General features: G+C 48.1%; 1 protein-coding gene and 1 long non-coding RNA gene across 4 annotated transcripts in view; both read right to left on the bottom strand.

Moving 5' to 3' along the window:
* Window positions 1-22,399, bottom strand: part of LOC144114306 (uncharacterized) — a 50,003-nt gene extending 27,604 nt beyond the window's left edge. The window contains exons 1-2 of one of the 3 annotated variants that reach the window (XM_077647957.1): window positions 21,977-22,398; window positions 16,923-17,050 (exon numbers count right to left, since the gene is read on the bottom strand). Coding sequence is in view for 1 of the 3 variants with exons in the window: in XM_077647956.1 (XP_077504082.1) it covers window positions 21,977-21,996 (20 nt within the window). In the remaining 2 variants the exon portion in view is untranslated. Of the gene's footprint in view, window positions 1-16,922; window positions 17,051-21,976 lie in introns of all 3 variants that reach the window. The other 2 variants (XM_077647958.1, XM_077647956.1) reach the window with 2 other exon arrangements.
* On the bottom strand, window positions 7,288-11,899 carry LOC144114304 (uncharacterized). Its single transcript, XR_013311007.1, has 3 exons — window positions 11,183-11,899; window positions 10,936-11,064; window positions 7,288-10,419 (listed from the first exon to the last, which is right to left on the bottom strand). It is a non-coding gene; the product is annotated as an uncharacterized LOC144114304 (long non-coding RNA).
* Window positions 22,400-23,023: the final 624 nt, after the last annotated feature.

The following is a 23,023-nucleotide window of genomic DNA, read 5'->3' as shown; positions in this document are numbered from 1 at the left end:
AGTGTCGCTCGTACGCCTCCCCTTTTACAGCCTTTCGCGCGAAAAGATGAAGTGGCATATAGCGTTTCTGAGTTTTGTATTGCCTTTCGGAAGACGGGAAGTTTTCTGCCCGATTTTGAACATACAATGGCCCTTTCTCAAGGCATACACTCCAAAAGCTGTCAGTAATAGCGTCCGGCCACTTAGCAGGATCACTTCGGAGAATCTCGCAACGTACATCTTGCTGCGGGGGTGTCTGTACTTCTCTGTTGCCGCAACGAGAAGCCATCTCATTCGTCCTCTCAAGGCGCACTTTGTGGGTGGGAACATGATTGTTTGAAGCCAAACTAACAGGAAACAAGTCAGTCGGTTCTTGGAGTGTTGTTTCCTGGCGCTCGTCAGTAGAAGGAGGTTCATCGGGGAGGTTTGGCACCTGTTGATCAGCAGTAGTACAAATCGGGCGTGGCGGACCGGACACCTGGAGCTCTGTGGCAGGGGCCCGGTCGAGTAGCATAGACGCTGCTGACTCAGGAACAGGACAGGGCTCGGTTAGCGTCGGTTGCTCAGAAATATGGACGACCGAGGTTGGCACCGTTTTCACAGGATCCAGACAACCAAGATGAGTCAAACCTTGCTTCTTGCCAGGAAACCGTGGTGATGGAGTTGGCAAGAACTCCACAGAAGCAAAGTCGGTACTGTTGGGAGTTTGACACGGACATTCAGTTGGAACTTTGTCATCTTTGGTAGCTTCTTTCCACGCTCTTCTCTTTATAACTTCGCCTTTCGTTTAGACGCACCACTTTGACGCTCCCGACCGAGCATTTTGGCACGAATGGATGCTAATTGTTCACCGCACCGGGCACTTCGTCCGTCCGACGCGACCGCAGGTGTCCAACGGTGGCCGTCCCGATGACTGGCGCACGCTGCCTGGATGGCCCGTGGCTGGCCGAGAGTGGTGCATCCCCCGGGAGCTCTTCAGCGGGCGGGCTTATGCAAGCTTAGCCGGCGGCTCGGGGCTGAATCGACCCGCGATCAACTTCCTTTCATAGACGCGCGCCGCGTCTGTCTGTTACTAGCGCCAAAGCAGGCGTTCACATAAGCATAAAGTTCCTTGTACAAATTCCCTCCTTCTCCGTACAAACTCACTCCTTCTCCCGTTCCGGTCTCGTCTTTCTATTGGCTAGGAGCAATCGTCTGTTCTGGGAGGTTCTCGATTTTTCTTTCGTCCCGTCGACGCCGAGGGCGAGAACGAATGGGAGAGTGCGACTCCTAGCGCGGGCGAAGTTACGCGCCCTCCGTCGCCTCTGAGTCATATTTTTCTACTTCTTTCTGGAAAGTTCGGCGCCCAGTCTGACCTACTTTTTCCGTCGAGCGCGCGCGAGGGTGCGCAGCCACTAGGCAGGAATGGGCCCTGGGGACAGGCCTCTCTGTCCAGCTCTCCAACATCCCCAACTTCCCCCTTCACTCTTCCATACCCCAGCCCGAACAGTGAACATTCCATGCCCCACGGCACGCGAACAAAAACACGTGTGACGTCTTCTTTCCTTTCCTGCCTGGACTCTGCCATCAGACTCATCATCATCTGCTATCGGACTCATCTTCCCCCTCCCCCAAATTACCATCACGGTAAAGAAAAGTCGAATGGGAGGCACTGTTGGGTACTGCAGCACATCCTTTCTATGAGAAGGACAGCGGCGGAACTATTTGAGAGGTGAAGGGTGGCGTGGTGGTGACGAGGGGCAAGGGAGATTTAGGTCCTCATCCCACATTGCATGTTTTAGGTGTTTCCCCCTCCTCTCCAGACAGCACTGGACAGACGGACTGACAGGAAACCACGAAAAATCTTCCAAGCAAACTCACCTCGCTTCGTAAGAAAGACGGCCCCGCCGTGGTGGCGGGGGATTCCTGTTTTTGCAGCTCGACAAGCTCTCCCCAAATGATCAGGCTAAACGCGTGCTGTTACATTAGGCGGGGGGCCCGTCTGCTCGTTCTGGTTTTCTCGCTTCATACATGTCGTTCGAAGTTACGTTGCCAATGGTTCCACATACTAAGCAGGGGCCAAATTACGCAACTGTGACAAATTCTGTCAAAAGTTATTGACGGTGACGTCAAAATGAAGAAACGATGAGACGTCACCACGTGACGCAACGAGGAATCAGCCAATTACAGCAGGGCGGCGCCCCGAGAGCATTCGAGGGGCCGTCTGTTAAATTTTTTGTAAAAAGAAATAAGAAACAAGCAACGATGAAAATAACTAATATTTTATTTTGCCCAAGCATTGTGTTTAAAGTTCGGAAATAAGAAGGAAAACAAAAAGCGTTCGAAATTGTGCTGTTAAATTGGCTGGTGGGTAACTTCCAGTGCCGCGGGGGTGTGCTGACGGCAGTAAAAAGGCCGCTTTGCACGAAAGCAGCTGTTTCACGCCGTGTTATTGTTTTTTGCGCGGCGTCTGGAATCGAGCTACTGTGCGGTTGACCTAAGTGCGCAGAAAAATTTCAACGAATGCAGTGAAGGCTACGTGACTACGAGCAACTTGCAAGGAGCGCACGGAACGAAATCGACGAAGACAACTTGTTGAAGTCTGTGTTCGGCTCTTTCGATCGATGACAAAAATTCCAAAAGGTGAGGTGTTCCAGTATGTGACGAGTGGTTGTTTGTTTCTTTCCCCTTGGGAAACAGAAGACGACCATGAAGTGCCATTTGCTGGGAAAAATAAAGTGCTTTGCCAGCATAAGCGTGTCTTATTTATATGTAGCTGTGTCACAGAGTTGACGATGGCACCCACCTCTTCTGCGCACTAACTTTACAAATTGCCTCCAACACCCGCTGTACGCATTTGCTCACCGCCGGTTGTCCGATGCAGACGTACGCCTCATTACCAACGGCAGCTTGAAAGTCGCCCATGGCAAATAACCGCAGTGCACATAGCACCTAGCGCCGCACCGACAGCGCGCTCGCACGCGCACCTCCCAGTTCATCGGCGATTTCGTCGCATAGCCACTCCACAGTCTGCTTATCCAGTCGAAAAAGGCGTCGAAACAGCTCGTCCGGCAAGCCAAACGCGTCTGCGTGAGCCCTCCTTCGCCGTTGCTCGCGCCAGCGCAGCCGCCTTAGTCGTATCGCCACGTACACCGCCGCCATTTTCTGTCACAAACTCAACGGTCAAATTGACGGCCTCGAAACTGTCACAAAAAACTGTCAATTAGCCGCTGCATTATTAGGTGTGCAACGTCACCACTTCTGCCACATCCGTGACGTAATCTGCAGCCACCCATGACGCAAAAAGCAAAATGGCCGCCGGCCACGACCGACCAATAGGAGCGAGGTTTGTTGACACCTTTTTGACAAGTTTTTGACAATTTTCCTAATTGACAGTTGCGTAATCTGGCCCCAGATTAGAATAAATGGGCCGCCTCCTACTGTCCGAGGTGAGGCCATGGGCTGCAGCCCCCTAAGCCCCCCCCCCCCCCCTAGTCCAGTGCTGCGCGTGACCTCAAACATATAGCCTCGTGCTCGATCAAGACAACAACCTCACTTGAAGCCGAAGAAACAGCCATAGCGTTTGCCATTTCCTCCTCCGCTGCCACACTCATTCTAAGTGACTCTAAAACAGCAATCACGAATTTTGCGCGGGTACAGATTCATTCTACCACCCGAAAAATCCTCAATTCTCGCTCCACAGAGCCGCGACCAGTTCAAATACTTTGGGTGCCAGCCCACGCTGGTAACCCCGGCAACGAAATGGCCCACTCTTGCTCGAGCGTATACGTCAACCGAGCGGGGCACTCAGTAGACCGGGGTAGCGCTAGGGACCGGCTCGTCACCTATCATGAAATAACCCTCCATTACAGGGAGCAGACTCGTCTATCCCCCACCACACGTCTACCTCTCGAAAGAACAACAAACTACCTGGACACAGCTGCGGGCTCGCACATTCCCTTCACCGGCTTTGTTAGCCCTTATCCGCCCCAGGCCAATACAGGGCCCAATGCTCTCTTTGTGGGTTTCCGAGAGCCAACTTTTACCACATTTTGTATCTCTGCCGAGAATTCCAACCACCTGGAACCTCACGTACAAAGAGGGTTGGGAGATCGCGGTCTCCAGCTCCGAACCAGCCTCACAAAGGCGGCTGGTAAAGTGGGCTGGAGCTGTCGCCGCGCGTCATGGACTGTTGGCCACCACCCGGGATCAAGAGCCAGACCAACCCTAGGCAGTAACTCATCCATAAGGCTCATCAGTAACGTTTTCACCTACCTACCTGTGTGTTTTATTTTTTTCAGGATCCATGCAATATCCGCGGTGACAAAACTTTGTCCAAAAAGTGGATAATGTATCTATCTTATTGTAAAGGAAAAACGCATTTCTAATTTAGAAACTACGTACGGCAGTGTTCTGAAAACGCTTCAGGTCGTCTGGTTTCATTATCGTTGTGGCATGCTGCAACAGCTTGAGCCGCGACAAACCCATTTGTCCAGCTTTAGGAGCAACCCAGTCGGAAGTAACCAAACATGCGAATTTCACACCTGCAAACACAGCTTGACCGGCGCATCGAGTCCATGCATGCACCATGCAGTGCTGTACATATACGTAGGCTCTTTCTCTAATCAGGCAAGCGCGCTCTTCATGGCAGGAAGGAAGGATCTACGCTAGCATCAATGCTCTTGTGTAAATAGGAATTCATGATCTTACAACTTTTTCCTGGCTTTCCCCGCAACGTCGTGTTGCAAAATAAAAATAAAATTCGATTCAGTATCGCACTAGGAAATATAAAAAAAGCTGCGTCCTCGCTTGCAATAACTTTGAAATATATATATATGTCTTCTTTCTTCATGTTAATATTGACTGCTAAAAGAGCAATATTCACTACAACTGCGTCCAACGTAAGACGCAGTTTCAACTAGGGGTACGCCCGCCTCGTTCAATCAACACTGGCAACGGCGCTCAGGCTCTGACGTTGAAAACCGCTGATGGACATTGCACGTTGCAGTTAAAAGAATGGCATTACGCAGCTGGCTGAGGGTCTTGTGTGCTTATATTGTTATGCACGCAGATGCTAGCTACCGTCGCCGCGCACGATAGTTCGCACTGTCACAGAAGTTGGTCAACACATTTATCCACTAAGCGCAAAATAACCGCTCGCTACCGCCCCAGGTGAATATGCGTCCACTTCGAAATAAAATATCGATGGTAATGCGCGATGCTTAAAGCGGCGCATTAAAACGACAACGGCACAGTTCGACTCTCCAACCCATTTTCCAGCGCCGATTCTTGCCGTCATCAAGCGAAGTTGAGGACGCGGTAGGAGCAAGCTGTGGGCGCGGTGTTGCCAGACCAGTGTTGTAGGCGTTACCGAAAAAAAAAGTAACTAAACACTACTCGTTAAGCTAAAAAAAAAAGGAGCGCGTTACCGACCTACGTTAGTTATAAAAAAAAAAGGAACGCTTTACCGTTTCGGAAAAAAGTACCGCACGTTACTCTATCTTTATTTCATGGCCATAAATTTTAATTAGTGCGTCTTCGCTGCAAGAGCTGACGATACCAATTTAATAAAGTTCATATTTCACGTAACACTTCTGCCCAAACAACGATTTTACACGAAATCCTAATTCAACGAGAATACTTTGCACAAATATGCAGGACCTTAGCAGCGTTTTAGTGGCCTGTAGAGTCATGTGAGCCAAAAAAAATGCGATCACTGTGTCAAGCTCACTGAAGAGCAGTTTCAGATTCAACTGTAAACAACGCTGACTATCCCTGCCTTTCGATAACAGCTGCCTATAACGTACCGCTTTTGCTGCAGAGATAAAAAAAAAGCAGTGTCTGGATTTTCTGATTTTTGATTTGAAAATAGTGGGCTGACTCAGGTACCCCGCCGAAGCAGTTTGGCTGAAGAGAAGTTAATTGACCAGAACCGACGCTGAAGATACTGATGAAAAGTGCACCGGTCTGCTCAATGGACCCACTGCTCGGAGTCCCTTCGGTTGACCCTCCAACTAGCCCGTACCACTGCGTAAGCAAACAGCGACAAAGCTCTCGAGTTCTAGCACCTGTTCTGATGCGCCTGCTCCTTCAGCACACTGCGCTCTTGGAGCACTTGTCTTCTAGTGAAAAGAAGCCAATAAATCCCTAACCTGCTCACAATTTCCAATGCGATCACTCAGAATCACGGCAATGCACGGCGACTCAGGTGGTCACCCTGGCGGTGTCGTCGCGAAGCCCGATGGCGTGTCTCCTTTCCAGCCTTCATCGAATTCAACAAAGCCAAGCCAAGTCGCCATCGGATTCAACAAAACAAGGCGTCACGGCGAGGCCCCGTCACGTGAATTTTGACTTCGGATCGTTCCTGTGGTTTCGTTTGTGTAGGCATTGCTTGCAGACGTGCAGTTTCGACCTTTCTTTCCTCAATACCAACGCTCACATAGCTGAAAAAATGGTGTTGTGCACTGCCTCAAACTGCAGTAACTTCACTGCAACGGAATGTAACATGCTACGAGTGCCGTCAAGTAGCGAACGGCGCAAGTATGTATACTATACTACGCCGTTGCGATCCGCTGGCAGACTGCCTGCTACGAGCTCCACGGACAACCCTTGGCTTTGCTTCGAGCATTTTGTTGGTGGTAAACGTTTCAGAGCGTTGTGCAAGCTTGAGAATTTGGTTAAGTAGGCTGTTTTCTCTCCTTGAGGAGCACCAATTTCTGTCTCGGACAACTTCGGCCACAGCCGGTCTCGCATGACGGCGGCAGAACCGCGCGGTCGTTGGTGTGCAGATATGTGCTATTCGGCCTCCGTCACTACAGCTCGACAAGATGTTAAAGGACAGAACGAGTTATTCCTCAGAAATTTGTGCTCGATGCGAGTTGCTGGAATTCAGAGCTAACACTTCAGGGGCGCGATTACGGATCAGTCTCAAAAAACTGTCTCAATATTGAGACAGTGACGTCAAAATGACGACACCGAGAAATGCCGACCGCCGAATCGACCAATGCGGAGCAAGGAGGCGGTGGGCTCCGCCCCGAAACCACTAATCGCACGACAAGGGACCGTAGACTAATGTTTTGCAGTAAAAACGCAGTGAATAAAAACGAGTAATGTTTTATTTTGCTAAGTAACTGTATTTCAAACCCAACAGCACCAAGCAAAAGAACCAGTGTTTTCATTTTTGCAATTAAGTTTGCTGTTCAGTCACTTTTTTTGCCGCGAAGGTGTGCTGTCAGCGGTATAGCGTGAACATGTTAGTCTGAAAATGAACAAAAACGCAATGAAGAAAACAAGCAATGTTTTATTTTGGTAGTAAACTGTGTTGCAATCTCAACAACATAAGGGAAAATTAGAAGCATTTTCAGTTTTGCAATTAAATTTGCTGCAGGTTAACTTCTCTTGCCATGAGGGCGCGCTGGCAGTGGCATAACGTGAACATGGCGGCCTGCAAGAAAACAGCTGATTCCATGGCTAGTTCCTGTTTTTTCGCGTGTCGTCTAAAATCAAGGTACTTTGCGGATGTCTTAAGTGCGCAGAAAAATCTGATTGAAGGCAGTGAATGCTACGGGCCTGCCGAGATCAACTTACAAGCAGCGCTCGGCTCGAAAATCGACGAAGACAACTTTAGTCTGTGTTCTCGGTCGGCGCCTATCGATCGCCGAGTGACGTGTGGTTCTGTTTATTTTCTTTAGAAAATACCAGAAAACCATGAATCATCACATAGAAGCAACTGCCGACAGACAGGTGCAGCTGCTGATAGCTTGCAATCTCGGTGCGGGAAATGAGAGCCGACACGGCCTGCCTCTGTGGCAGCACTCTTCTGCCTCGTAACCAAGTGTTGCCGCCCACATCGGGCTAAGCACTTGATGTTTCGTTTGTATTTTTGTAGCTCCGTTCGGTTTATGTTCAGTTGTTGCCGTAGTTTCTTTTTTTTCCTGTGCAAGATGCAGAAATTGTGATGCTTATGCTCCACTTTGTTTAGAGAGAAAGGAAGCACTTGACTTGATAACTTTGCTATTGTCACCGAGGAGAGAACGAGCTTGTTCCATTAACGTTATTTACTGATCATGTAGTAGATCCAGGGTCAACCTGGAAAGAAGTAGTTTGCTTGTATAGAGGCTAATTGCAACTGGGCAGAAAGTTGAGCAAGTTTGTTCATGTTTGCTGGTACACAGCGCTTGAATTGCATATGATCCAGGGCAGTGAGGTAGGTAGGACAGGGCAGTGATGTGTAATATTGTATTTTGCTCAGCAGGCGGAGTGATGCTGGTATAACTGGGTTTGGTGAGGGCAGTGTTTGAAGGGCTTTAAATACTTTGCATAGCTTCTAACATGCACTTCCTTTCAGGTCGGAAGACCACTTGTTTTTTTTTTTTTAATTATGGTCCATCATATCTGAGACACCCTGTATACAAGCCACTCCAGTTTGAAAGGGAACAGCCAGTTGAAAATGACTAGGACATTAAATACCTAGGCGAAAAGTAGCTTGACAGCAGTTGCACTTATCACACATATTATATGATAGCACAAGGAGCTTGTCCGGCCATTCGGCATTGTCACCGTCTCGTGTCATCATGGACAAGACTTCATAGCCCTGTGTTACGCAAACCAAGCTAGGTGTCAGTTATGGGGCAATAACCGAGTGCTCAAAATTTCCCACAATGGAGCTGCCTGTATATTCTTAGAGCTGTAGAGCATTTCCAGTAACGGTGTTGCATGATTTGTGATTGTAAACTAACCTCTAATCACACACCATCTCCTTGATGATGTGTCTGTGATGTTTACACATCTTTGTCTATCAGTGAAGATGTTCTAGTCATTCAGCAGTCATTGTAGCCACTGCACCTTACAATCTTTATTATGCATTGTTGTACAGCGGTTTCCTTGCAGTAGGTACAGCTTTTAGCACAGAGCGAAACCCCTAGCCACATACCATTAGGCTAAAAGCTTAGCTTTGGTATTTACACTACTTATATGTGCCAAAATGTTTTGTAGTCCGGAAAATGCATCATGTACACTGTACTATGCCATATTTATTGTACAGGTAGCCTCTGTATGAAAGAAAACATGCACTTTGAACTCAATTTTTCAGATTTTTTTTTCTTAACTGCACTCAGAAATGCCATACGGTAATTGTACATCAAGGTAAAGTATGCTTGTATGTACACTGCCTTTTCTGCAATAGAAACACTCGTGTCAAATGCTGTGCCTAAAAAAATAAACGCGCTTACTGAATGTATGATGCAATAAAAAACAGCTTTTTGATCCCAACAAGCATCACAAATATTTCATGCCTTATTCCAGCACTACACGTTTGGTTCATGCATGTTCGTCACACAGGTAATGACCACAGGCACTCCACCAAGCTGGAAGGAGACAGCAGAGAAGGGGCAGGTGGGCTGACATAAGCATTGACAAAAGAGAGTTCAAAATGATGCTTTTCAGAAATTGGGCGAGCTGCTTCAACACCTTTTCCGTCTTCAGGAAGATGGTTTGGTTTATGGGGGTTTAACGTCCCAAAGCAACTCAGGCTATGAGAGACGCCGTAGTGAAGGGCTCCGGAAATTTCGACCACCTGGGGTTCTTTAACGTGCACTGACATCGCACAGTACACGGGCCTCTAGAATTTTGCCTCCATCGAAATTCGACCGCCGCGGCCGGGATCGAACCCGCGTCTTTCGGGCCAGCAGCCGAGCGCCATAACCACTCAGCCACCGCGGCGGGTCGTCTTCAGGAAGAGACTGTGCAACACGCTGCTGAGGGACTGGAAGATATACTAGCAAACACACTGAAAATGAAGTGGCAGCCGGTGGGGGCACTTGTTTGTCACTGCTGGCTTCTCGCTGCACACAGGTTGGCCAAGGGCACAACCACATCACACAATTGCTCACACACTTGCAGATGTGTGTTGTGCAATGACACAAGGAAATGACAGTGGCAACAGGGGAAGAGTGCCTGATATGACTCTCTATGCCAGCATGGTGAGTCGTCTCTGGACGCTAGATTTTCCATCGCAACTGCCGCTGCACCATCCCTCGGTACGCCTTCCTCTGGAGACGGGTCGTCCTAGAGAGGCCAAAAGTACAGCACCGTATGCTCTTCTCAGGAGGCAGGTGAGGAGGGATCCTGTCTGTACGAGGCAGCCACCATTTAGAGGTGGCCTGTTGTTATCTGGGTCAGAGGTAGTGTCGCCTGCACCCTCTGCTGATATGGGCACATCCAAACAGAGGCTGTGAAGTGCAGCACGTGCGGTGATGATGCGCACTGTCCACTTCCACTGGCACTGGTGCATCCGGTGTCCTTGAAAGCAACGGAAGCAGCTCTTCGGCACACCAATACAGCGCTCAGCCACAAATTGTGTGAAAGCATGTGGCGTGTTGTACAGGCCTTCTGCTGAGTCAGGTCTGTAATGTCATGCAACTGGTGCAGGCAGCCATGGCTCCAGTGGGTAGACATAGTCTCCTGCATAACAAAAAATGATGCAGCTAAGCATGTCCTTTCTCAGTGATCTCAACAGCATTACAGGACACTCTGCTATACAGTAGAAAACTCACGCCAAGTAGCCCACATCCAGGCTTTGCTGAATATGACATTCAAGAGCATACATACATGCAGGATTTAGATGTATAAGTGAGCACTACTGTAAGGTCAGTCTTTTACCAGCATATTCATATAAATGATGCGCTATGATTGCCTACAAAACACAAGCGCTGTCAGGTGCATTTTGCTTTGGTTTCTTCAACAGGAAAGGCTATGCATTTCAGCAATGTAATATGTGTCCTGTGTTTCTGCTGCAATTATATTTAACAAAAGGAAAGGGTGGCAATACACTGTATCATACTGTAAAGTGTCTGCATTTGTGTAACTGTCCAGACTGATTCTTGTAGCTTTAGCAGATCCGGCCAAATGCATAGTGCTGGAGCTCAATAGATGTGACTGAGTTCGCCCGACGGGTGACACGGCTATTTTACTGCTTACCCAGAAAAAAAAATCACCGTCGTCCAGCAGGCCTTCCTCCGCCTCGGAATGCCGCCAGACAAACGCGTCGCGGAAGGATCCGGGTCAGCGCGAGTCCACGGCCAGGATGCACATGTTCGCGCCACAGATCTGAGAAAAAACAAGCACAGCCCGTACTCACTCTCGCTGCCGAGGCCCGCACTTGTAGCTCATGCAATTGTAGCACTTGAACTCATGCGGTCAAAAACAGTGGCCGAGGTATACTCACTATTACGTTCGCAGCGTAGAACCGCTTGCGGCTCGTTCGCAGCACTGCCCCCAGACTCCTTGATAGTGATGAGTGCCCAATCGACACACCCGACGACGCCGGAGATGCTGCCGCGGCGAACGTTTAGGCAAAGGACACCCTCCTTCGCCGCCGCCTTCTCCTCGGGTCTCCTCGGAAAGCGAATACCCCCCTTCTGTGACCCAACGTTGACATTGGTCTCCGCTGCCCGCCGCAAAGGCTTGTTCACAGTCGGTTGGGCTGCGCCGACGTTTTCTTCATTTCCAACGGCGCCTTGAAACCCACCGGAGGCGAAGAAGCGCAGCGCGCACAGCACCTGCCGCTCCACTGACAGCGCACTCACCCGCGCACTTCCCAGTTCAACGGCGAGTTCGTCGCACAGACACTGCGCAGTCTCCTCGCAATAACTCTCCCGCGCGTCAAAGTCGTCTTCATGCACCCTCCGACACCGTTGCTCGCGCGGTCACCCGCGTATACGACGATGTAAACAGCCGCCATTTTCTGTCTCAAACGTGTTGATACTACTTTTTCCAGTCTCAAAAAATCGTCTCAATCTGCCTGCATAATTAGATGGCCAACGTCACCACTTCTGCGCCATTTACGACGTCAGTCAGTGACGAAAAAAATCAAAATGGCCGCCGACCAATAGGAGAGAGGCAAATGATATACTTTTTGAGACAATTTCGATTGAGACTGATCCGTAATCGCGCCCCAGGCCTATGCGATCACAATCGTCAGCTGCCGAAACGGCGACACCGGCCACGGCGGGGTCCCGTCGCCTGTGATTGCTGGTCGCAGTATATGTTTACGAGCACTTTTAGGAATTATTAATTGTTATATGAGAATATATTTGCTAACTTCATGCCCAAAGTGAAACACACATTTTCACCAGCAGACCAGTCGACATGTGCACGCAGCAAGTATGGAAAAATTATAAGCGAGCTGTTACAGTTCCCCGTTTGTGTGGACCGGCATGTTGCAGTTATGCTTCTCCGTTTCCTGTGTGAGGAGAGGGAGGGTGACAGACAAGGCGATCGCATTACAAAGTGATAAGAATTATTCACCACCATTCTTTTCATACTCTGAGGCAGTAAGTTATGAGCACGGTAGAGCGTAAAAAAAATCATGCTTCGGCTGTTCCAGCACACACAGAAGCTTTATCAGAGTTGTTTTCAGCACATAGGAGAATTGACATCTGAGACAAATGTTATAATACTGAACTGTCGCTGCGCAGCAAAGCATCATTTGAAAACTGTCTAGGTGCTGAACATGCATGTGAAGTAGATAAATGTCTGTGTCTATAGCTTACGTGTGATGCATTGGATGCTTGCAAGTCGGAATATTGCACTGAATTGTTGACTTATTGCGAGTGACGTTGGTGATTTCAAGAAGTGCAGAATGCTGCAAGGAGGGCAGAGGCCGGTCTGGTAGTCATTGGGTCAATTATCCGCAAGGATAAAAAGTAATAAACATGCTATAAAATTGCTAGTTTTAAAAGGCCAAGGAACACAATGTGTTCACAGACATTCCAGATTTTTTGGTACCACGTGTCTTAGGGACGGTTTACCAAAGTCAGTTAACATACAAGCTATGCCGCAGTGTTCATGCCAAAACTCAAACTGGGTGGGAACGCCTTTGATTCAACATTGCAGAAGATTTGGTGAAAGGAACTTGTAGAAAAATGCTGAAAACAACTCCGATCAAGCTTCTGTGTGTGCTGGAACAGCCGAAGCATAATTTTTTTACACTCTACCATTCTATTTATTATAATTTACTATTTGTCGCTCAGATCTCCTGCATTAAACTCATTTATTACGTGCTGTGCTGTATAAAATGTGCCAGCAAGAGTTCTTGCAAGACAACGGTTATATCAGATGTTATTACCCACATGACAAGAAGAGTTACCAGTTAACAGCCGATGAACTTTCTCATTTTGCAGTTCAACAAACAGTAAAGCTGCCTGAGTGAAGAGTTAGTTCTGCTTTTGGCTGCGGTCTGCTTTCTGTTTTGTCTTTATGCCTGACTTTATGTTGTGGTGCCTGTAGCGTAGCTGTGCATCAGGCTTTGATGCCTTCCTCTGACTTGAGGTTTTCATTAAGAAAAACTCAAAGCAAGCTCATTTTCTCCCTAGCTGCTTGTGTTGTTAGTTGTTACTAACCTACCTTACCTTGAACACTTTGCACACAATGCATAAGCTATATATTCCACATTTCTGTACATGTGTATCAACAGCTGAGTTGCCTGCCATTGGGGATATCTATCCGTACATTGGCTGGTGGTTCTTCTTCGACCAGGCTCCGAGCACTAAGTTCACCACTAAGTTCACGGCAGCAAAATGGCTACAGGCTCTCCTCTGCCTTGATGGGAAGCCACATTGATTTACTTTCTGAAGCTAGTGAACATTGATCAAGAGATGCCATAAAACAAAGCATTTATTTTAGTACTTAGGGGCTCAGCCAGGAGGGAGGGTCTCCTCCTTGCTGGCCCTCCTGCATCGTGACTGCAGAGAAGGTTTTGGAGTAAGCCTCCTCTGCCAAGCGTAGGACGATTTTTTGTACATCTGCATTTGGGCTGCGGATGTACGACTCTCAGGCAACTTGATCAAGGGGATGAGTCTGTTTAGCTCCCGGAGATTCGGGGCATTGCCAGATTAGATGATTTTGACTCAGAGGTACGTTGCAGAGATTGCAAGCCTCCGGGTCGCCTGTAAGCTCGCTATGCAGAGTAACATAAGGGAAGAAGCGCTTGGCCTGAATTTTTCGGCAGGCCCTACATTCTCTTTGGGACCTATCTAGTGGTGGATATATCTTTCGGCCTAGTCTGGAAGTCTCGGAGAGCTCCTTGTAGGTGATGAGGGGGTCTTTGTCTCCAGGTAGCGGGGTCTCTGTGGCCGCCTGCTTGGAAATTAGGCCCTTGCCAAAGTTCCTAACAGCCGCCTTATTGTCTGTAGTACCTGTACATGCTAGCGCTATCGCAACCTCTTCAGCTATTAAAGCGTTACGCATATTGACAGATCCAATTACCTTCTGGGAGTGGTTACCATCTACCACTGCTATGACCACGGCCCCCTCTAGCCCACACGCAGCATCGCAATAGGCTGGTTCCACAGGAAGGTCTTTCATTAGTTTACTTTGAATAAATTTTGCTCTATGCCCCCTTCATTCGTTGTCATGGATCGGGTGCATATATTCTTAGGAATTGGTGCAATTTATAATAGTTTCCGCGTCTCAAGCTCCAGGGTTTCAGCACAGGGGTGGCTCTTGTGACGAAAGCCATGGTTCTTGTAGTATTTTTCGGGTGGAGTTGAGCCGCCAGATCTGTTACATGTATTATGTGGCATGCCATATTCCCATTATTAAAATCTGCCCTTGTATGCAAGTTTATGGGGAGTAATAAAACAACTTAATTTTTGCCATGTTAAATGTATTGATACGTGCTAACTGCAATTTTTCTTAGGTGCCCCTTCAGTACTTTGTCTGGCCTGCAACTTAAGAAGAACCATGCATTAGATAGTACTGCAATACCTTCACCTAATTGCACTGGCAGCCTGATGCACCCCAATGCTCCTGCTCTTACATTTTGGTCCCAAGTTTCGATATAGTTTCATTTTTTTCTTGCAGAAGATGTGGATTCTGGTTCTCGAGAAGCAGGTAGCGAGCTTCTGGGGCATGCTGTTACAGGATGGTATAGTTGCAGCTGCGTATCTTATAATTTATTTCTCACTGTGCTCCAGTGTAGCCCTGTTGTTGAGGGTGCTTTCAGTATTCAGCATGAAGACGGCTTCACATAACTTGAGCAAGTCAAGTGCTGCCTTTGATGGGGATACAAGAGGTATGCTACCAGGCACAAAATACTTCACACATAACCAGCTGTTTTCAGGGAGGTTCACATTGCTACCTGTAATGGCTGGAGCACAATCATGGCATGTTTTAAAGTTCTTCACCTGGCTAACTGCATAGGCACATATGTACAAAAGCCCTCCCCAACATCCTTATCCTTGCTCTGAATTAAAGACTATTTTATTGTAGTCATTGTTTTCATATTACATTATAAGAATATAGCTAGCATGCTTGCATATTTTTTTTAGGGGCGCTTCTGATAAATGAGTTATAGACACCTAATTTTAGGTGCGTGTTTTATTCTTTCAAGTGATGCGCTATACAATGGAAAACATGGTTCACCATGTGGTATTTGCCTAGGACCATTAAATAATATATAATTCAATTTCTTTTCTCATGCAACATGTTTCGGTTTCATCAACTGAAGGATAGCTGTGGAGCCATCGGAAGAAAAAAGAATCGTGAGCAAGGTTGCAAGGCTGCAAAACTTCCATCCCGTACTTCAGAATACTGTGCAATGACACAACAAATACCTGATTGTGTTTTTTTTTTTTCTCTGAATCTATGTCACGTTGATGCGCTAGCGATAGCGCAGACTTCAAGAGTGGGCATTAGACTTCAAGAGTGAGCATTTGCTCAAATTTTAAAATAGGATTAAAATATATTCTAGACCTCCCTTGAGTTTAATACTTGGCTCCAGTGGTCCTATTTGGTTCTCACATGCAAAGGAAACATAAGACAGCTTTGTAAAACCTTGTAATTTGGTATCTCTACCCCTTTAAAGGGAGTTTACTGTAGTAACAGTCAGCTGCCAATCCTAAGTTTTGTAATATATCGCTGTGAATTATTAGAATTTAGCTAGCCAGCCTACTATAGTTATCACATTCACTGTTTTCACACGTCTGCCGCTACTCGCACTACTACGTTTCGCAAAGCCATTTTTGAGAATGCAGTTTTGTTACATATGGTGAATTCCAATCGCAGGCCCGGAGCGGTCTGCACACTCTGTGACAGAGCGCCTAAATCCGGCGCAGAGTGCACGACCTGAAATTGCGATTGGAGTACACTTGCTCTGGCAGGAGCATGCAGGCCAGAGCATGTAGGGCGCCGCTATCGCCGCTGAATAAGAACGTCACGCAAACTTCCGGTCGGATCCGCCGATTTCGGCGGAGCAGTCCCGACTGCTCCACGGAGCAATCTCGGCTCGGCAACCGCTCCCTGTCTACGATTGGAACACTCGATCCATGCCTCAGATCTGCGTTTGGAATACAGTTGCTCCGAAAAGAGCAGGAAACGTTGCTCCAAAAGTGCTCCAACTCTGCGATTGGAAGTCACCAATATCTACAAAGAAACCATTTTTTGCAACCAAAATTACATCAACACAGTGATGCCAAGAGGCAGCTTTTTTTGTGGTGCTATTTCCCTTACAAAATGCCTACAGCTTTTTTTTTATGCATGCAGTGGAATAAAAATGCTGTTAACCCTTTCTGACTCAGCAATTTGGAATCACAGACATATGCATGAGATGAGGAAGAAAATGCCAACTGTTTTTATGGAAAATCCAGCATTTAGCTGTTTATCTATATATATTAAAAAAAACCGTAGGCAAATATTATTTTGTAAGAAGGAAGTGCGAAAACTGCTTGCACTGTGCTGCCACCATTGATGGATACTACTGCCTCCCTTCGGCCGTATGGAAAAAATAAATTGGCGGCGGCTTAGCTCAGCTAACCCTGGTTATGCAAGCGAAAGCTTTGGTACCGCCCAGTTAAGCCTTAGTGTAGCTGTGGTTAGCAACGAGCGAGGTGAAGGTCCCGCTCTTCATTGGTTTCGGCTGCCTGTTTAGTGCATTTACGCTTCCTATCGATTGCTAAATCCCTTACACAGTTGGCAGTGTCGACCAGATGATCAGACTCGGCCTGATGCCTGCGAGTACCCACTCTTGAGGACGTTGGCTCCGGCTGACTTGCTTCGTCTGTAGCAAGACGCTGAATAGGGAGTGTGCAGCGGTCTGCAACGATGATAGCGCACATGGCTGCACCTGCTGCGAGGCACGTGGTACGTCACATGGTTGCTTAAGCAGCTCCGCTCCTGTTCAAGGTCATGTGTGCAGACAACAGCGAAATGGGCGCAGCTAAGCTAGTAAAGCTTTCGATTTAAAAAATGGTGTTTGTTTTAGAGGTGGACTAGCAGGTGACGTTATTCCTTCAAAGTAAATTCTTTCGTAAAAACAAGTTAACGAGGGCTACAAGGGTTCGCAGAGATCAGTGATTCCAAATGGAATGATTGGAAGGTGTAGGCCCTAAAGTAGAACGTGCCTTTCAGTTGTGTTTGAGTTCTGTAACAGTTTGTGTTGTCTAAATGTCGCCTTTTCTGACATTTCTGCACCTTATATATCAGGAGAAATGCTTTTTCCTCCAAAGCAGACATTCAGAACACGAGACTTTTAGAATGCAAGAGCTGCCCACCTCATGTGATGAGGTGTTGGACATTGATTCACCAGATGCTGAACAAGCAGTCGTTGCATGAACCCGACAAAAACAAGCAGAAGAAGATGATGATGATGATGGATTTTTATGGCGCAAGGGCATCCATGGCCAAAGAGCGCCATGGAACAAGGTGTTTTTCAAATTCTCAAGGTGGGGTCGAAGACCCATTTACCAAGCATTTCACCCTAAATAAGCCGAGCACCAGACCAGGGGAAAGCTTGTACCCACTGTATCACCGGTGGGTACCCGGCGGCACTGGGGATCGAACCCCGCACCTCCCGCATGCGAGGCGGATACTCAACCACTTTGCCACCGCTGCGGTAACAAGCAGAACATGAAAGCGATGAACCTGAATTCAATTTCTGCCCTCACATGAAATTGAAAACTGCAATATAATGAAAAACCAAGTGGTTGTGCAACGACTGCTCTAAAAATAAACGCCAAAAAACTCAACAGAAAACAAAACATTTTGACACAGCGTGGTAAATGCTTACTATGACAGAATTTTAAAAATAATGCATAATGCAAACTCCGACAACAGGAAGCACCAGCTTTGCCTCCCTGATATGGTGAAAAAAATTCTGCCGTGATTCAATCTTTCAGAATTCCATTTTACCTGTGGTGAACTTCATAAACGTTAAAAAGTCCAGAGCAAAAGCCCGATGTATCCGCCATAATGCCAAAAGAACTTCATGGCAAGATTACGTGTCGTCTATAAACAGCTCAACCACATCAAAACAAATGTGGGAGAAGGTTAGAAAGATGAGTGGCAGCTACTCCCCATTCACAATTCCCTTTCTCTCAGCCCCTGGTATACAGACAAATATAGAAGAACAGGCAGATATTTTGGGTGAATATTTTTGTACAGTCTCCAGCTCATCTCACTTCACAGAATCATTCCTAAAATACAAAAGCACAACTGAAAAACAGGCCGCCGACAAGTGGCGGTACAAATGAATCCTATAATAATTTACTTGAAGTTCAAAAAATTCATCCAGTACTATCCGCCGGCAAGCAGACTGCACCCAGCCCTCACGAAATACATTATCAACTGCTAGCCCATCTTTTTAAACCTGCTGTAGAGGTACTTTTTTTTTTAACAAAGTTGGGTATCGGGGGAAAATACCCAAAGCCTGTAAAAAAGCCGTTATTTATCCACTTTTGAAAACCGGAAAACCACCTGCCCTTCCTAGCAGCTATAGGCCCATAGCCTTCACCAGCTGTCTAGTGAAATCCTTTGAAAGTGCAGTGATTATCAGATTAACCTTCGTGTTAGAAGTCCGTGAGCTTCTGGATGTCCACCAATGTGGTTTTAAAAAGCGTGCTCCACTGCCAACCACCTTGTTCGACTTGAAAATACTGTTCGAGAAGCTTTCATACGCAACACTGCCTTGCTGTCTCCTTCAATTTAGAGAAAGCATATGAAAAAACCTGGAGGTTTGGGATTCTTCAGGACCTGACTGAGCTTGACATCCACAGCCAGAAGTTGAACTGCCTTAAAGACTTCTGTCTAACCATTCATTTAATGTCTGCCTAGCTCAACCCGTTTGAGGAATTTTATTCAGGAAAATGGAATACCTCAAGGATGAATTTAAGCACAACACTCTCTATTTTAAAAATGAATTCTATAAGAAAAATAATCTCTCCAGGTACGAGCTTCCCCTGGCCTGGTGCTCAGCTTATTCAGGGTGAAATGCTTGGGAAATGGGTCTTTGACCCCACCTTGAGCAAATGAAAATACTTTGTGCCATGGCGCTCATTGGCCATAGATGCCCTTGCACCATAAAAATACACCATCATCATCAACAGGAAAATAACCTCAAAGTCCATTATGCATTAGGTCTATATAGCTCTCCCCCAAATGATCAGGCTAAACACATGCTGTTACATTAGGCGGGAGGCCCCGCCTGCTCATTCTGGTTTTCTCGCTTCGTACATGTCGCTCGAAGTTCTGTTGCCCATGGTTCCATATATGAAGCAGGTAGGTTAGAATAAATGGGCCACATTCTCCTACTGTCCGAGGTGAAGCCCTGGGCTGCAGCCCCCACCGCCCCCCCCCCCCCCCTAATCCAGCGCTGAACACAACCACGTGAAACGTGGTTCCCCCACAAAGAAATTTACAGGTCACACCCCCGAAGAGGTTGTATACATACATTTCAATCTTTTGGCGCGCATTCTCTTCTCGGAGCTACAAAACTACAAAATCAGCGCTTCAGGGATCACGAATTTCTACCCTTCCCACTTCCTTGTCGAGGGCGACGCGGTAATTCAAGAGAGAGAGAGAAAATTTTGTCAGGGAGATGGTGATATTCTTGGGTCACTTCAGCCGCTCCGGTTACCTCCTGCGCTCTTGCCGTGGCCCGGGACTGAACGTCCGGGTTCGGGCTGGCGAGAACAGCTTCCCATTTTTCAAGCGTGAGAGATGCGACTAGATCTGCCGGAGGCGGATCCTCCGTGCAAACTTATTCAATCGCAATGATCGCAGATTTCCTTTTCGTGGCTCCCAGAGGTTGACCACACCGCTCCCTCGGCAAATCAAGAAAGCCTTGGTCTAACAGCGGCAGCGTGCTCAGTAGGATGCGCCGCGTTGAGAACTCGCTTGCACAGGGTAAGAAAAGTAAACAATTGCGACGCCCACCCTACAGCATGCTGCATGGAAGGCTGTAAAAGTATAGTATGCTAAAAACACCTTCTGGCTTCAATGCGGCAAACTGTCGTCCGAACACCCATTTCAGCGCGAGGCACTTGCTGCCAGTGACATCATAAAAAGAAACGCGCTTAATTATTAACTAGCACGAAGTTCGAATAGGGAACGCCGTCGTTTCTTTCGATGACAGTTTTAAAAACAGGGCCCACTCCGACGGCGCACAGCTTAACCATGTGCTGCCGCGATCTCAACGCTCATGCACATTTCCTCCAAGACTGGCCGAGGCGAGAGTTCAGCCAGGTTTGGCAAACCCTGCCTTCTTGTCCGATACCGGAGATCGTGGCAAATTTAATTTTCCTATGCCTATGACATGACGCTCATGAAGCTAATATACTATACTGACATCATGTAGCGCGTCCTCTAGTGGAGATCAGTGATGAGTCTTTCTAGAGCTACAACTTTAATTCCATGAATTATGCGCTGCTGGTAACGCTTCGCTGTTTTCCATGAATATTCGCATGCCTAGCGAATAATCCCACAAATACCCGATTCGTACTGATTCAGTTTTCAACTATACTATTCATATTCGATTCGGCAGCAAAACTACGTACACTATCCGTGTTCGATTCGCTATCGAAAAAGTACTACTCGCACACACCTAAATTAATTTCCCACGCAGAGCGCTAGTGTGACCTCAAAGCGAAAAGCAGTCGTAGAGAACATATTACTGCCTTCTGGATGCAAGTTCTTAAAGTTGACTGCCTTTAAATATAAGAAATGCATTGCTTAGCTTCGTTCGTGAAGAATTATTGCTAGCTGAAGTTTCTGAACGTAACATCACATCGTACATCAGAGCGCGGTTAACTGAAATAGGCGAACTGGTACGTAATAAATGAAATTCGCAAGTGAGAGTGCCATAGGGAAGTTGCGGCAAAGACGGGTACTTCATTTCCTTTTGCAAGTCAGAATTCTACCCCTGGCGCATGTAGCAGATGAGCTCGCGCGCGTCCCTCTCCGTGGGTCCATGGTCATGATAGTGAAGCCATTGTGTACGCTCCGTCTCAAAGCTTGTTCACAGTAGTGGAAGCTGCGAGCACGAAGAAACGACTTGCAAACCTGCGTACTTGGCTTACGAGCGCGTGCGAGCAGCACACCTGTCGAAGCCGTCGCCTCGTGCTCGTAGTAGCTTCCACTCCGCTGCACACACAGTGCAAGTCCGAGTATCGACAACCACACAGCAGCACGTGCTCCTCCCTACACACCTCTATGACTTCTCGGGGGTAAGTTTCGGTCAACTAAGCAAACACTTCTGCACACTACATGAATGATATCTGCACGAGCGGGCACGCTGGTGAGGCTGTACCTGTCTAACAGCTCATGCCTCACTCGAGCTTCACTCCTCCGCTCTTGCGAAATCAAAGAAGCTTTTATAGGACTGATCATTCGGTTGCGGCTGCACACAGCTTGATGAGCTTCCACACACGAGGAGGCGGTAACTTAAATGCAGATAAAAATCCTGCGTTAGCAGTAACGACTGCCGACAGTAAAGGCAAACAAACGCTCAAGGCAAGGCCAGCAAGGCGCAGCGCGAATCGCCGCTGCCTGCTAATAAAGGCATGAAGGAAAAAAAAAACGGTCGCAACGCGTCGCGCCCTCTGGCGCCACGCGGTGAAACCCGGCGCAACTGGAACCAGCCGGCGGCCATGGCGCGCGCACACTTGCGCCCAGTGCAACCCGTCAGCGCCGCAGACAAGATGCGTGCCGAGACAGCACAGCACTGTTCGCGAGGCATGGTACTTACTTCTCAATGTGGTAGTACATGTAGCCACCCCTGTCACTGCGCTTGAGAACGCGCCGCTCGGCGAGCGGCGAGTCAGTCGCTTCGTCGGCAGACTCCAGTTTGACGCGCTGTCGCCCCGCAGCAGCACCGCAATCGCCCGAGCGCGAGCAAGCAGCAGCACTTTTCCTCCCTCGTCTCTGCCGCCCTGCCCACCAAGCTAGCTGGGGTCCCCCTTTCCCACGCAACCTGGCCGTGCCCTTCCTGCCACATCCCCCTCGTCTCTTCTCTTGGATTCCCCCCTCCCAGCCCTTCCGAAAGAGACAAAGGAGGAGGGGGGAGGCAAAAAAGCGGATCCCGCTGCAAACCAACGACGCACCGCCGTGCGCTGAAGGCGAGCCCCTCGCGAAAGGCCGCGCGTAGAAGAAGCGAACAACGAAAAGACAGCAGCGAGAGAGGACGCGAAGCGAACGGGGAAGCAGGAAGACATCGAGGAGGAAGGAGGCGGAGGAGGAAAAAAACGAAATCAAGAGGGAGGACAGAGGGAGTAGGGGGAGGACCGACACCGCGGGAGACGGCGAGAGCAGAAACGCACCTCGCTGGAAAAAAAAAAAAGAAAAATGCAAGCGAAGGGAGCGAGCGAAATGCGGAGGAGGAAAGAAAGGTACAGACGACAATTGAGGGAGAGAGAGAAGCAGGAGGCAGGAAAAAATTCGAGGGAGAACGAGAGACGAAGCGCGAGGGAGGAGCGGAGCGGTTGCGCGAACACGTCAAACAAAAGACAAGAACCAAGTGCACACAGAGAGGAAGTGAGCGAGAACCGGCGAGCCAAAAGAGAAGACAAAGAAAAGCTCAACAGAAAAAGTGAAGTGGGAGACAGAAGAGGAAGCGAGGGAAAGAGATGGCAGCGAGATGAGGGTGTGCGACTCACAAGAGAAACAACAAAAGACCCAACTCGCCGTCGCCACCTCCTCCTCCTTCCTCGTCACCCGTTTCCCACCGGCTTTCCTCCACCCTTCACCTCGCAGAAACGCCAGCACGAGAAAAACGCAGCGTCACCATCAATCGATG

The sequence above is a fragment of the Amblyomma americanum genome, chromosome 1 (genome assembly GCF_052857255.1).
Source record: "Amblyomma americanum isolate KBUSLIRL-KWMA chromosome 1, ASM5285725v1, whole genome shotgun sequence".
Taxonomy (NCBI): domain Eukaryota; kingdom Metazoa; phylum Arthropoda; class Arachnida; order Ixodida; family Ixodidae; genus Amblyomma; species Amblyomma americanum.
This window is presented reverse-complemented; position numbering and strand designations above follow the sequence as displayed.